We start from the raw sequence: 14,957 nt of genomic DNA on the forward strand, positions 1-14,957 counted from the left end.
CAGTGGGAGGTGAAACATTTATCACAGAAAGAGTTGACTTTTTGAAATTGATTCCCACCATTTAGGAACATTGATACGAATGAATGTCTTCCTCGGTAGGTTAGTGTGTCATATACTTAGATATTAGAATTTTGGTTGAGATTCTTTACACTTAAAAATGATCAGCCAGAGATACAAAAGGTGAAAAAGACAGTTACCACTGTATATAGGCCAATTAGGACTGCAAATATTGATCATTTTCCTTTACCGGTTCATCTGCAGATAATCAATTCATTGTTTTGTCTATAAAATGTCAGAATATAGTAAACAACACTCCTATTCATTTCCCGGAGCTAAAAGGTGACATCTTCACATTTCTTGATTTATCCGACCAACCAAAACCCAAATATTCAATATAAGTTCTCACACTGGAGGATTTGGAATCATCAAATGCACCTTTACTTGAAAAATTACCTGAAAAATTAATCGATTATACAAATTGTCGCTGGTTAATTTTCAGACAATCACAATCACTAATCCACAGTGCCACAGTTTTGCCAGTTAATCCTCCATATAAACTATCCTCTATATAAACATCATCAGTCCTGCAATCAATTCCAATTAATTATAAACCCTTTACATGTTTCCTCAACCTTTCTGGCTTTTATGCATCTTTAGACTTAATTGTATCAGACAATATTTCAAACAGAGTTTCCATCAAAGCCAAAACCAATGTAGATCTAGTTTTAACCAAACCGCTGCAGCATATGATGACCTAAAACTTGGTTAAAACTAAGTTACAGTTTTATAAGATGATGTAAATTGTTGTCTAGTAACTCTGTAGATGCATTGTTATGATTATTAAACTAAAAACAGCAGAGCATTTAAATCAGGGCCCAACCAGGCTGTAACGATCAAAACTGTACACGGACTGTTGACATCTTTAGTGATAGTGCTACATCGTGCTTTCAGTCCCTCATAGGACGACGTTGTCTCCACAAGCAATAACCCTGCTCAAACATGCTGCCATAAACTTTATTCCCACATCCCTTTATCTTTATTTGAGGCGTCTCTGTGAGCCAGAACAGCAGTTAATTTCAAGATTGATTTGACATTCTATAGTTTGTCCTGTAAAAGCAGTTTAAGATTCGTAAATAAAAGTAATGACACAGTAATACTGGATATGTAGGCGGCGCACACTGTAACATTATTTAGGCATTATAAACGAGTCCAAAACAGAAGTAAATGGGATGTTAATGTAAACGACGCTGCTATTCTGCTGTAAGAAAACTCCAAGGTTGAAAAAGTGATAACACCATTGCACCTCAGTGGGTGATACTTTTTCTATTTACACATCTCAACCGAAGACACAATGTTGTGATAAACAGAAGGCTACATGCACACACACAACACACACACACACACACACACACACACACACTCACAGCTTTATACACATCGGTAAGGTGGATGTTGTAATGTCACAGAGCTACCTGTCAGAAACAGGTGCTTTTCAAGTCAAGTATTCCAGCCTCTAATGAGCCTTTACTTTCAGCCGCTAACGAGCCTTACTCATCACCCCTTCTTCCTCCTCCTCCTCTTCTTCTTCTTCTTCTCTGGCAATGCATTTCTTTACTACTACCCTCCTTAGCATGAAGTCCTCTATCCGCAAATGCACACAGCCAAGTGCATTACACCAGTGGAACAAATAGTCATGGCTCTTTGAATATGTGCCCCCTCAAGCCTGCCCCTGATCCAACTGTGGGTGACATTTCTCATTTGCTGAAGAGCCGAGAAAAGCAACAAACAAAACTGCGATGCTGTCTGCCCCCCTCGTCCCCCCTCATCCCTGCCCCCATGTGAATCATCCAAAACTGTAATAACATCACTAGGGCAACATGCTGCAGCACAGAGACCCGGTCTGGTATGACTGCCCTGACAGGATGCGCACAGCTGCTCTATATTTATAAAGATAAGCAGCAACAGCTTACATTGAGGTGATGCTCTATCATGTAGAGTAAATTATTATTAGGTGAATGTGAGCATACCCATCCTGCAATCAGACAGAATATAGCAGTGTGACAGTATGACATAAGTGACTAAAATAGTGAATGAATAATAGTGGTGACTGTGACTAACACAGTGGCAGCTTCTTCTCTTTCTGCCAGCTTTCCGCCTGACATACATTCTGCAAAAAAAAAGAGAAAAGACAGAAAATGTAGAATCCAAGCCAGACAGAGGTGCTGCTCACTCCACTGAATGTATCACAAAACATTTCTGTATTTTATTCATGGTTAAATCAAAGACTTCCGCTTTGATTGCACTTAAGAGAAGAGGGGGAGTAGTGTCGAGATGTGAGCACAGCTCCATGCGCGGCTTGCACTCAGCAAAAACAGGGGGAGAGGTGGAATGTAATACTAAAAGCTAATATACAGTAAGTGAGCCAGAGGTACCTCTTCGGTGAAACATCACACTGTTACTGCGCTTCTTTGCATCTGCTGAGAGCAAAACTAAAGCCCTTGATCCTGACAAGAGCAGAGCACACTGGTTCAGCTCCGAGTAGACTTTTCATTACAGCGTTACACCAAGTCAAAAACATGCACAGGAACATAGGCCATCAATTGGTAATGGGGAAAAAATTCTTTATGAGAAAAAGCAGCAATTAACTTAACATATTGAACAATAACAAATTGTTCTTACAGTCCAGTATATTGATTTTGCTGTGTTGAGGACAGTATTTTGCTTTAAATTATATTTAGACACAATAAGCCTCAACGTCCTACAAGTGTAAAAGTTCATCAGCAAGATTATAAAAACTGATCTTTTTGCTGGGCTTTGATGGAGGAGCTTGAGCTAACAGGCCTTGATGTGGATTCAACTCCACAAGGTCAAAGACATAAATATTATGATAGAAGATGAGGTGAGGGATCCAATTTTGCATCAGCACAGTTTGACTACTCGTTATTTTGCATTCAAGTGTGCGACGCAGTTTATGCCACGGAGAGGGCTGAAACCCATAAGGACAAGGAAAAGATGCTATGATGAAAAACAGCATGTGGGAAGGTATTCGGCTCTATCAGCTCAGTTCCAATAACACTCTTATTATGTACATGTATGCTATCCTCATACTCTTGTTGATGCCTTCAGGGAAAAGACTGAACAAGTTCCTTAGAGCAGGCAGTAATCCTCATTTAAACTCAACTCACAAAATTCACAGAAAGCAGGTCAAAAGGTCTTTTTGTTGGAAAAGCTCTGAATCTCATTCCACTTAAACCTTTGGGACATGATATGAGGAAGCAAAAAAAATCCTACACATCCTGCGTTTCTGCCTTAGGTTCTAAATAATATTTCCTTGCAAATGCATACTGCCAACTTTGCTCAGTTTCCCAAGATAATTGAGGGAAATCGTGTCTTTTTTGGCAAGTCTTCTGAGGAAACTGACATATAGAGGAGTTTGTGAGTGAAAGAATAAGATTGGGATAAGACCCGAGGCTGCTGCGCAGCTAATAGGCAGACGAGGTGTCCGCAGAAACACTAAGATAAAGGACATAAAAGTGAGGAGTGAGACAGTGTGTGAGAGAGAAAGCTCCTCTGGGTCATTAGGCTACAGACAGACACATGCAGGTGCCACCTCATCCTTCATTCTCTCACTCTCCTGGCCAACAGGCACCGAGCAGGAAGGTATGAGGGCACTGAGCCATGTTCAGTGAACCTGACATGTGCTGGAGATACTGTGGCAAATGAAGATACATTGCAGGGCCAGTGGATACTAATTGTCCTCCTACATTTTCAACAATCTCTCACCATTCTCAGCGTGTACAGTACAAGTGACTGGCACAGTTAATATGAAATACACAACAGTGTGAAATCCACAACAAGATATCCTGTCTATTCATTCAGGTATTTGACTATGTCCATCGCATGTGTCATATTCTGTGGAGCAGCGATGAACAGTGCACAGTGACATCTCAACCTAAGTTCCATTATTAGAGCGTCTGCTGTCAGATAAAGCTGTGATAAGACAATACGGTGCTGCCTCGGCACAGCTGCCGCATAGATTCATCCAGTCACATCAGACAAGACAAATAGACCTCAGCTAATGCTGACAGAGCATCCCGGGTGGAAAATTTAGACGGACTTTCAATCATTTGTTTGACAAGTGGGGACATATTCAAGCAAGAGGATTTCTGTTTCCATAATTTTGAACCCCATAATCCATTTTTGTCCCCTGTCAGGGCACGAATGAATGATACAGTGGGAAAACAAGTCACCTTGGTAACAAATTGAATATATGCATCTCAGATTTCATGTTACTGGTGTAAAAACAATTCTGAAACACAGAAGGTGCAAAGATGGAGTGTTTTTCCACACCTTTCGGGAGTGTGTGTACGAGAGGTGTTTGTGCATTTAGACATATCATGACCTTTAAAGTTGATATGACGACCTTGTTAGCAAACAGCTTCCTATTTACATCTAGCAGACATGGAACCATATTAGCATTGAGTATTAGCATTTAGAGTCATGTCTGTTCCAACCTGATGAAGTCCAATATTAGGGTTAGGGTTTTTCCTTTTTTGGTCTCCACCAACTTCATCAACACAATGAGAGCCCTGACACTGACCAACCCGGAGACCAACGCTGGAATTCAGGATCAGTGTTTGTATCGGTGTCTATTTCAACAGAAAAGAGAAAAATTATTCTGAAAAATTCACCTGCTCCTGGCATACTGGAAAAACAACAACAGCATGAAGGTCAACAACTAAGTTTGCTTTCACTTCTGTTGGCAGTCTGTTCACATTACCTTAATTGTGATTAAAGGTCAATGCTCAAAAATATCATTTTTACATATATCTTACTTAAGTGTTCTACAAAACAGATGGAAAAAAACAACAACCAAAATGCACTGGGGTGAAAAATTTGCAAAGTAAATTAGTAGTATGGTTAAGACAACCCAATTTGACTGCCACTGGGTAAATGCGTTGCTGGGGCAAAGTGAGTCCTCTGCAAACAAAACACTCAATGAGTAACATTTGTCCCCCGCAGTGGCTCTAAATGATGCCACAAAGTAGCTCTGCTGCATCACAATTACCTGGCAGTGTGTCTCTTTGCTCCATTAACATAAGCAAGCTATTTCACTTCAGAAAGATGCCACTGAAGCAAGCACTGAAGGGCGTGAGGGGCCTAAAGGTGGTAGAGAAGCTGCATGAGAAATCGTATGAATAAAGATCGTAATGATCTATGATACAGTAACTTTGTGCTGCTCTGCACGTAGGACTTTTTAGCTGAAAATGAGACTCTTATGTATCCTTAAGTATTGCTAACCAGATGGGTTGTTGGAACACATTTTGCACTGCGTGACTTGTTAGTCTATTTTCATATTTTTCCATTTATTGGAAATAATTGGGCAAATCAGCCACATGTGTTAAGCAGCACCTGTATACCGAGACAATCATTTGCCATCAGAGAAGAACAGGATCGAATCCACTACCATCTAATCTCACTCAGGGAGGGAATAAATGCACGAGAGTATATGCAGTTAAAGGCTTGAAATGAGAAAGACTGGCAGCTGAGCAAATAAATACGACACAATACTACACCTATATACACATAGAATATAAAACAGTGAGACAAACATAAATTGTTCTTCACCGGAAATACAGACTGTGATATGGTGAAACAGGCTGAAGGTTGTATTATTTTATACATATCTATCGTTGGAGGGGCCTGAGATTTCATTGCAAATGACTGCTTCACTGTAATTGTAATAACATATGACAACCTTGAAAAAAAAAAAAAAGAAATCAGGACAGTGGTGTCCTTTTTTAGGTCTTTACAAAACCACACACACACACACAAGAGTAAAAACATATAGATTATAGTCTGTCTGTTCTGACAGCGGGGCACATGGCAGTAGTTAGTATTTAATTTTAGAATAACACCTCTGCAGGACCGGGACGTCCACTGTGTGGGAGCCAAAATGCTCCTATTAGAGTTATGACAGCTTTTTTAAAGATCCTTTTTTACTTGATTCTTTTCGTTTTGAAACAAATCATCTGGAAAGTTTAAAAAAAAAAAATTAGCTTGAGACTTGAGTTTTCAAACAACTCTGGCTTTTTAGCATTAGTGTACACAGGCTTGCTACAGCTAATTAAATCAGCTATTGAAGCCTGCTCTTGTTTAATTCTGTGTGAAATCAAAGACCCATTGTTTCAAAGGTGACTACAAATTTAGAGTGGTACATAACAGTAACAGTACCAGTAGTGTGGTGCGGTGTAGTAAGTGGTTAATCATAAAGTAATATATAACTTCTATTCTTCTTTCCCAGTTTAGACACATCAGCGGAGCTCACCTCTAAGTGAATATGTGATTATACGTGGAGGAAAAAGTCAAGAAATGGCACACAGGCTATAGAAAGTGCCAATTCAACCTCCACTCCTCCCTCTCCTCTCGCCGGCCATAAAACGCAGTGTAATAGGATTCCTAAGCTTTTCCAGTGACTGCTTCCACTATCACACAGACATTTAAGTGCACTAATCCATGACAAATTGTCTCATCTGATCCATGACAAATCGTCTGAGGGGCCGATAGAGACGAGGAGATGGAGGAAGGAGGGGGGGGGAGAGGATAGAGGGCTGGGGGAAGAGTCCAGGCGTGGAGAGAGTGCTGCTCGGCACCTGAATGATCAGGCAGTTATTGCGTAGTTTTTAGAAAGGTTGCTTTCATTACCTCGAAGGGCATGCTATGGGATCACATAGTGCTGATGAGATCTCTACCTAAACCCACAGCTTGCACAAGCAATTCTGAATCCCATGTGGAGGTGCGTTATAGGACTTTGGTTCCTATGGTGGGAAAAGGCAGGGTTGGTAGATGCCATGTTCAAAAAAATGAATGCTTCTAATTAAATCTGCGTCACGGCCTATATAATTGATCGTTTTCATTATCCAATAGTTTGATTCAGTGGTAATATTTACATGATGAGTGAATATTTTGTCAAACAAAAAAAGAGCGGATGAAAACCGGCCTATTGGAACCACATAAAAAACTATTTCACAGCACTAGAGGGTAATGATTCGGATGTGTTGTATGTGGTTTATGTTGCTGTATTTCCACATGAACCAATGATGCAAACTACTCCTTTTGATCCACTTATATGTCTGAGGCATCATCCGTTCAAGTGAACTGAATTTTCTTTCACCTCCACCTTCACCTCCACCTTTCACTCTAATTGGTCCCCGCAGTTAAGGGGGTGTAAATAAAGCCGATTCAACGGCAACACGAAAACACAGAGAGCCTACGTGGAAAGCTGTTCCTGTGGGTAGTCCTGATAGACCTGCAGGTCGTAAAAAGCTCTTCCACCTTCGCAGGAGAGCAGCGACATCACCACTTGGAAGATGACTGGGAAGGCGCGTGCTTGCTCACTTCCACGTTAGCGCGCCGCCGTCACTGAGCTACTGCGACGAGGGGAACTCTGAGAAGTATGAAAATGAGTTCCAAGTTGAAAACGGCGTGTGCGTTCAGTTCATGAACCAGTGAAGCTAATTTTTTAACACTCCCAAACGCTGCCAGAAAAATCGTCAATCTTCTGAAGCAGCCATCCGTTCAGCAACGGAAAGAATGAAGAAGAGGGGGTAAAGAAAAAAAAATCAATTCATATTGTGTGTATGTACGGCTTCCAGACTTCTGCACCGTCCTCATTTACCAAAAGACAGCTATCCTAAATCAAGTTCAAGGTTTATTTCAGCACCCTCTATCTTGTCAGATTTTCCTCTCCCCCAGAAAACCCCCAGTCCTCAGATCTTAAGTTATAAAACTGGAGCTTCAATAGTTGCATAAAGCTAAAGTTGAACACTACAGTATTTTGACAGGTTGAGTCCTCAAAGCCAAAGATGCATTTCTTAATGTACCAAACGCGTCCTCGCTTCTGATCACGCTGTTGCTCTTGTTTGACCATATGATGCATCTTGGCTAATCAAAGTAATTATGTTTTCTTCCACCTCAAAGAGTTTTCTACACTGCGGGAGCATTATGGCACAGTGAACAACGAGCTCATTAAAATGCCTTCCAATCATCTGTGATTAGACATTACAAGCCATTTCAAATCAGTGGATGAAAACATAACAGCGGCACCACGGCATTAGTCATCAGCCTGTATCATAGTCCATTTTTCTGCAGGCATGTACAGTATAACATTTTTCATTTAAGTGCAAAACTCAGCAGGCCTATGGCTGACGCTGACTCACTAATCATTTCAGTGTTTATTATAGGCTTTGAAATGAACACCAGGTAGCATACATCATAAGTTAAATAATACACGTGGCATAGTTCTGTGATTGCGGACGTATACAAGTTCGCTTGTCAGCTAGGAAGCCAGCAACAGACTGCTATCAAAGTGTAACAGGCAGGCCGAGTTAGTTTTACAGCCGCACCTGGAACAGGAATCATGTTGTTCTATTAGATCTGAGACTCTCCTAAACTGCCCTGTCAGAGTCATAATAAAACAAAGAAGCACTAAAGTGTTGTTATATTTGGACTGCCCCTCTGGGTATTGACGCATTATGAACATGGCTACTGTGCGCATACTTCAGCTGAACAAGGGCAAATAAATACAGTATCTGCAAAGTGTAACTTACAATACCCGGTGTAGAATACACATTAGGGAGCACTGTTTCATTTAACAGTAACTTCTGTCTGCAATACCCCGACAATGTAAGCCGGTTCCACTTTTACTGACTTGTGATGGAGTCCAATACTATGTGCTGTCAGGAGTGGCCTGGTTTGTGCAGCAGCGGTCTTGGCAGTGAGCGCTTCTGCTCGCTGCGTTGGCAGGTGGGGAGAGCGCAGAGCCGGGCTTGTGTGTGTCATGTCACATTCAGCTCATCTGTCAATGTAGTGGATTATTTCTTGAGAGACCAGAATTGGCTGCCCGGAATCAGGCCGCCATCAATCTTCAGCCAGCACTAGCGGGACGCAGGGGAGGCTGTGCGGCGCAGAGGCTCATGGGAAAGGGAACGGCGCCGCTTCCTGAGCAGGTGACGAAGCAGTCAGGCAACTCGTTACTCAATCTCCACCTCGGCCGTGACTACGCCGATTTGTCACGGAAAGATTAAAAAAAAAAAAAAAGATAGAAAGAAACGCGATCTTGAAACTTTATCTCAGCAGTCACATTTTTTTGGATTTTTTTTTTTGGTATGCACTGTCAGCTCACTGTTGGTGAAGGCAGGTAAGCCGATTCCCCAAACATACACACTAGATGCTTGCACTGGACGGAGGATTGTATCTGTACCTTGCTCAACATGACCTTCCTTTCCCCCCCGTCAGATACCCACACAGCCCCTTGTCTAAGTATCTTTGTCTATGTGGGATGGTTTGTAGGTTTTTTGTACTAGTCATCCTCTCAGACAGACAGTCAACCAGGCTGCATGCCAACATCCACAAAACATTTATTTCAGGACACGGTTTCCTACAAAAAATATCAACCCCCAATTCGCTTCAAGATTTGGCTCATGACAGTCCAGAAGACAACACGGTAGCAGAGCACAGCGCATCGCGATCTTGTGATCAAGCAATTTTAAAGATAATGAATCAATCAGCTGAGCAAATGGATGGCATATGTGAGTCTATGGGAGAACACACATTTTGAATCCTGTATTACTCATGCTTCATTAAACATTTCACAACTTAATTTTCTGTATGGAAGACAGTATATCACACATCTTTTCATCACACAAACACAAACATTATTTGATTACAGGAAAACAGCGTAGCATGAAAGCCGATGGATTCTTCAAGGCAAGACATCTCCTTTTTGCTACGTCCTACATAGCCATATCTATTTATATCTGAGGGTTCTGGCCTCAATGAAACCAGAGAGCTTCTCAAATTATAAAATCAATTCTAATTCAAATATTCATCATAGCAGTTCAATTCTGAGAGAGCAGCTCTGGTTAGATCGGTTAACGCCACTCCACGGCTGAGTAAGATTGATGTCAGCTTAATCCTCTTAAAAAAAACATGATATACAGTAAATTGTACAGTTGCCGAGCAGCAGAAAAAAAAAAAACACACAGAGAGGGATATGTTCTCTTCGAGCGCCAGTTATGATTATCCATGGGAAGCCTGCTGATTAGGATAGTAAAATATCATAGCATATCCTCAGATTATGATTGCCAGCACCAGTTATGGCTGTCATCCATCACAGTTTGTTTGATTCTAAAAGTTTTTCTGGAGAGTTCTCGTGTTAAGATAAGCACTGTAACAGACTGTCAGGCTCAGTGTGAACGCTGGATGCAAAACAACTCTCTTTTGATTATTGTACCTCTTGGTGAAGTCATTCCAAATTGAGTCTCACCCTAAATCAGTCTGATAACGTGAAGTAAATGCGAGACTAGAAAGATCAAATCAACAGACTGTGTTCATCATCCATCTCCACGGTGTAAGCTTACATCCTCTCAGACCATGATGTGTCCTGAACTCAGCTCCAGTATCCCCACAGGCCCCATGAAAATGCCACAAACATAACGGCCTCGGTGAGAAAATGGAGTGTAAATAAGCGACCATGTACATGTCCGTGCTCTCCTCAGCGTTGTATGCAGTAAGTGTGAGTTGATCTGTCTGACAGGAAACCTTCCTGTGAACTAACTCTGCCATAACTATCTCTGCCTGGATGACTCTCTAGATCCACACCAGGGGTGGTTGCTGAGGATGAGGAGGGGGGGGGGATTCTTATTTTTTTCCCTTGTTCCCCTTTGGGACCACTGCATTATTCAAGAGACACTTACTGAGCCTTGCACTTCCTTGTACATCTTTGGCACCAAGCTCGACTTGCCAACCAGTCAAAAAAAAAAAAAAAAAAACAGAAAAACTAGAAGCCAGCCTTTAAAAATTCATTCAGAGCTCTCTGTCGCTCATCCCTCACCCCCTTGTTCCAATTAACGGGACCGGGACACTTTGAGAACTTTCTATCTATCATAGCTGGGATTTTCATGTGTCAGCTGTTCCACAGCAAAAGTAAGCCAATTCTGTGACATGCTGCTTAAAGTCACCAATGTTCAACACAAGCATGGAGAATTTCATGCTGGAGTCTCTTGCCGTGCTTCAATTACCGTCTTTTTTGCTTGGCAATGCAACACGCACACACACACACAAAGGGAACCAAGCAGAAGATAGCATCAATGTTTAACAGCTGCTTGGCTTCTGGAGAGAGCCCCACTCTCTACGAAGGTTCAGCATGGGAGTCACACTCATTGTTAGAAGCTTAAAGAAAGCCTTCGCTTTGCTCTGGAAAACCTTTGCCTTCCCTGTAACACTCCCACATACACCATAAGCAGTGCTGGTAAGCTTTTCCATAATCAGAGAATTAGATCCGCCTCGGCGTCTACCCTCCCCTTTTGCCCCTACGGTGCAGAAGGCGTCTGGCTTAATTGCCAAATGTTTCCAGTGCAAAAGAGGGAAACATAATTGTCATTTCCATCTAAGCCACAGTGATCAAAGCTCCCTTAGCTACCAGCACAGTAATGGGGATTTTTGCCTACAGCTTGTCCTATTCGCATTAGATTCAGGGTGTCGTCGTCAAGACGTCCTCCTCACACACACACACACACACACACACACACACGTCATCTCCCTACCAGCTAACTCGCAGCGTTTGAAGATGCTCTTTGTGGTTTCCATGTTCAAAATTAAACATAAATGTGAAACTCAGCCTAAAAAAACTATATAATTTGTAAAGTCTATGTATTTTTTCAGTGTAGAGTAATAAAATGTACATGTGTTCATAGACTTCAGTATGAAAAATATGTGACCTGCAATTAGAAGCACAATTAGCAGTCTTCTCCTTCCCTTATCCTGCATGGCTGCGAGCATGGTGAATCATCATGTTACAGTACAGGACTGTGGCAAATCATTCTGACATACTGCAGCAGTCTCTTGCTGTTGCTTTTAAACAGCCAAAGCTGAGAACTGTCACCCCATCGAGAGGGCAAACATCTCGCACTGTAACACTGCGCCGTGAGGCTGGAATCTGAAAGAGAGGTGCACTTACCCAGGGTGAGAATGTCGGTGCGACCGGGCCGGGCCACGTGGTGCTGCTGGATGGTCAGAGTTGCCTGGCACAGCAGCAGGAAGCCGAGGCTAATCCACATGGCCAACAACCAGGACATGGTAAGGCCGAGTCTGCAGGACGGCACACAGCGGGGGAGAAACAACGCTGAATCAGGGGCAGAGTTGCATTACAGCGTTTCTCCATAAATATTCACGACAAACACATTGTGTTTACCAAAGACGTATACCGCTATATCATCTGATATATTCTAAAATCACCGAGAAATATTTATATCAATATGTCTACTAGTATGATTTATTCAAAGGTATGTGCATGGGTATTTTCTTATAATCACTGTGGGAGTGAAAAGAAGAAAGAGGAGCAAGAGGCTTTAAGGGGAAAAAAAACCCTGCAGACAAAAGATTTAAACAAATAATCAAACACAAAGTTAATCTCAATATCTGTCGTGTCCAAACCTGCTTTGGCTTGAAATTGACTTGTACCACATGAAAATAAACAATCAAACGCAGAAAATGGAAAACAACCTGCTGTCGCTGTCACCCCCTTCGTGAAAACTACAGTTCTGTTAACAAACAGCAGCAGAAAGACGGTGAAGCCTTGAACATTCCAAAAGTTTAAAAAGGATTGCATTTCTGAGCACGAACAGCTTTCTTGGAGATTTGTTCAGCGGCTGCCTAATGGCTGGTGAGGCCCAGCATATGGAGACACGCCTAAGCCCTCACTGAATAATGAGGCTCTCCTCCTTTCCAGGTGTTATTAGCGCTTCTCTCCATTCAGGACCCGCTGTGGGAAATTTAAAAGGCGTCACCCCACCTCCTCTAAACCACACTGAGGCTCGGTGTGTTCAGGCTCCCTGCTGATTACACCTTATTCAGCGAGACTGTTGGTTGCACAAGTACATAATCTTTGGACTGATCATCAGTTTTGAGGATATAATTCCCCCAAATCAATGTCACTGTCACTGACTTGCATTTGCTTTACATTTTTTTAACTTGGGGTGGTGACTTTCTGGGTGAATCTGACACTTAAATGCATCAGTGTAAGTCTAATACTCCTTTTATGTCGGATTCTACCATTTCTTCATACACAAGGGAATATAAGGCAGAATATGAGCCTCGGGCAGCCTCTTCAGTGTGAGCTTCAAAAAAAAAATAAAAGAGGAAATTTCACATTTAAATAAACAGTCTGTGTAGTCATAGAGGTTTCAAATGTCTGAAGAGAGTGCCATGAAAGCAGGCCTGATCCAATAAATTGTCTCCAGTTAAGCAGTGCCTCCACTGCTTGCTGGTTTGCTCCAGCTGGACCACTTTTTGCTGTGTGGTGCATCTGAGATTAAAACCATTAGGCTGCCAAAGGTTAGGTTGCCCATGTGTTCTGCAAACCTTGGTGACATTGACACTGCTTGATATTCAGTGAAAATTAAGCATATAATTATTAACAGCACATTGTAAATCCCCACCCCTGCACTAAATCCAGCATAATCCGTGGTTTTGTGGGAATGTGAACCGGTCCCATGGGTGTGTTTTGCTCTTCTGTGTGGGTTTTTTTTTTAACCACACAGTATTTCTGGCTTCATATCCTAAAGAATCGTTGCGCTCGTGTGGTTTACTGCATATTGCAGCGGCTCTCTGGGCTCCTCCCGGTCATCGGAAGGCATTCTTGCTGAAAATCAAACGTGGTTCTCACCAGCAGCGCTTTACCAGAGGATGCGAAGACGCACGGCAGACTTTAAATAAACCAACAAGCATGGGCATCATTTTTAGACCAACTTCAGAGGAAATGAAAGCAGCAGGGGACAAACTCTTCCAGTCGCTGTTGAAGCCTCATTTTTCATTTTTTTTTTTTAAATCAAATATCAATCTTGTTTTCCACGCGGAACAAAAGACAATGACAGCACTTTACTCTCGGTTCTGTAGCATCACAGTGAAACCAGAAAAGCGACAGCACGTCAATGCGTAATTGCCAAAGTCCAGTGTGAGGCAGAAGCTGCGGTGGAGGAAGGTAGAAACGGAAAACACACCTGCAGGCGCATAAACCTTCTGGTGCACCTGCGTGCGCCGCTGATTTGCGGAAATTAAGACTAGTTTTGTCTCTCAGAGCTGCGCTTCCTCCGACCACGAGACTTCAGTGGTGACTCTCACACACAGGCGCGTCCGACCGTGCCTCAGAAACACACATCTCCACTGGAACTGTATTAAAAACACATCTTCTGTTTCAGCCTGCATCCTGTCGCGTTAGTAGTTTTTACAAGATGCATGCAACACATTTGGATCCATTTTTTTAAACACGCTTGAAACTTATATAACGCACTGGTCAAAGGGGACTATTTGTTATATGATACGCAGGATGTTCTCAGCACACTCTTGTGTTTCACAGTTCTCTTCTTGCATACAGCATGAGCCCTGGCACAAAATATTCTAATTTTTTTCCAACCAGCTGCAGTTTGGGGGGGGAAGCGGTGGAGTTGTCCTAGTAAATCAAACCCCCCCTCCACCCCCACCCTCACCTCACCTCACCCCACCCCACCCATCCCGTCCCCAAACACCAGAGGTATTCCTCGAAAGTCCCACACCCTTACCTGAGCAGTGTGTTCAGGAGGAAAGGAGCTCAGTCAGATTCTCTGCCTGCCTGCCGAGCAGACTCACTCCTCTGTCTTAAATCCATCCATACTTTGAAGCCAGGGATCCCGCCTGAAATTCCACTACCAGATAACAGCGCACAAAAAGAAAAAGGGGGGCTGAAACGCAGTTCTTTTCCTCAGTGTTTTCTCCTCTGGACCCCCCCCCCCCCCCAAACGCTGCTCAGTTCCTCTGTGAAATCCGTGGCAGCACAGTCACCAAGAGCAAAACAGCCAGGTGTGCAAGTCACAACCTGGGCAGGATCTGAGGGATGGGAGGCTGATCATGTCAGAGCTGTG

At 42.6% G+C, this 14,957-nt stretch overlaps 1 protein-coding gene across 1 annotated transcript in view; it reads right to left on the bottom strand.

Moving 5' to 3' along the window:
- Positions 1 to 14,708, bottom strand: part of LOC139217827 (chemokine-like protein TAFA-1) — a 97,961-nt gene extending 83,253 nt beyond the window's left edge. The window contains exons 1-2 of the mRNA XM_070849295.1: positions 14,686 to 14,708; positions 12,020 to 12,150 (exon numbers count right to left, since the gene is read on the bottom strand). Coding sequence (XP_070705396.1) covers positions 12,020 to 12,150; positions 14,686 to 14,708 — 154 coding nt within the window. The remainder of the gene's footprint in view (positions 1 to 12,019; positions 12,151 to 14,685) is intronic.
- Positions 14,709 to 14,957: the final 249 nt, after the last annotated feature.

This window comes from Pempheris klunzingeri, chromosome 2 (assembly GCF_042242105.1).
Source record: "Pempheris klunzingeri isolate RE-2024b chromosome 2, fPemKlu1.hap1, whole genome shotgun sequence".
Classification (NCBI taxonomy): Eukaryota; Metazoa; Chordata; class Actinopteri; order Acropomatiformes; family Pempheridae; genus Pempheris; species Pempheris klunzingeri.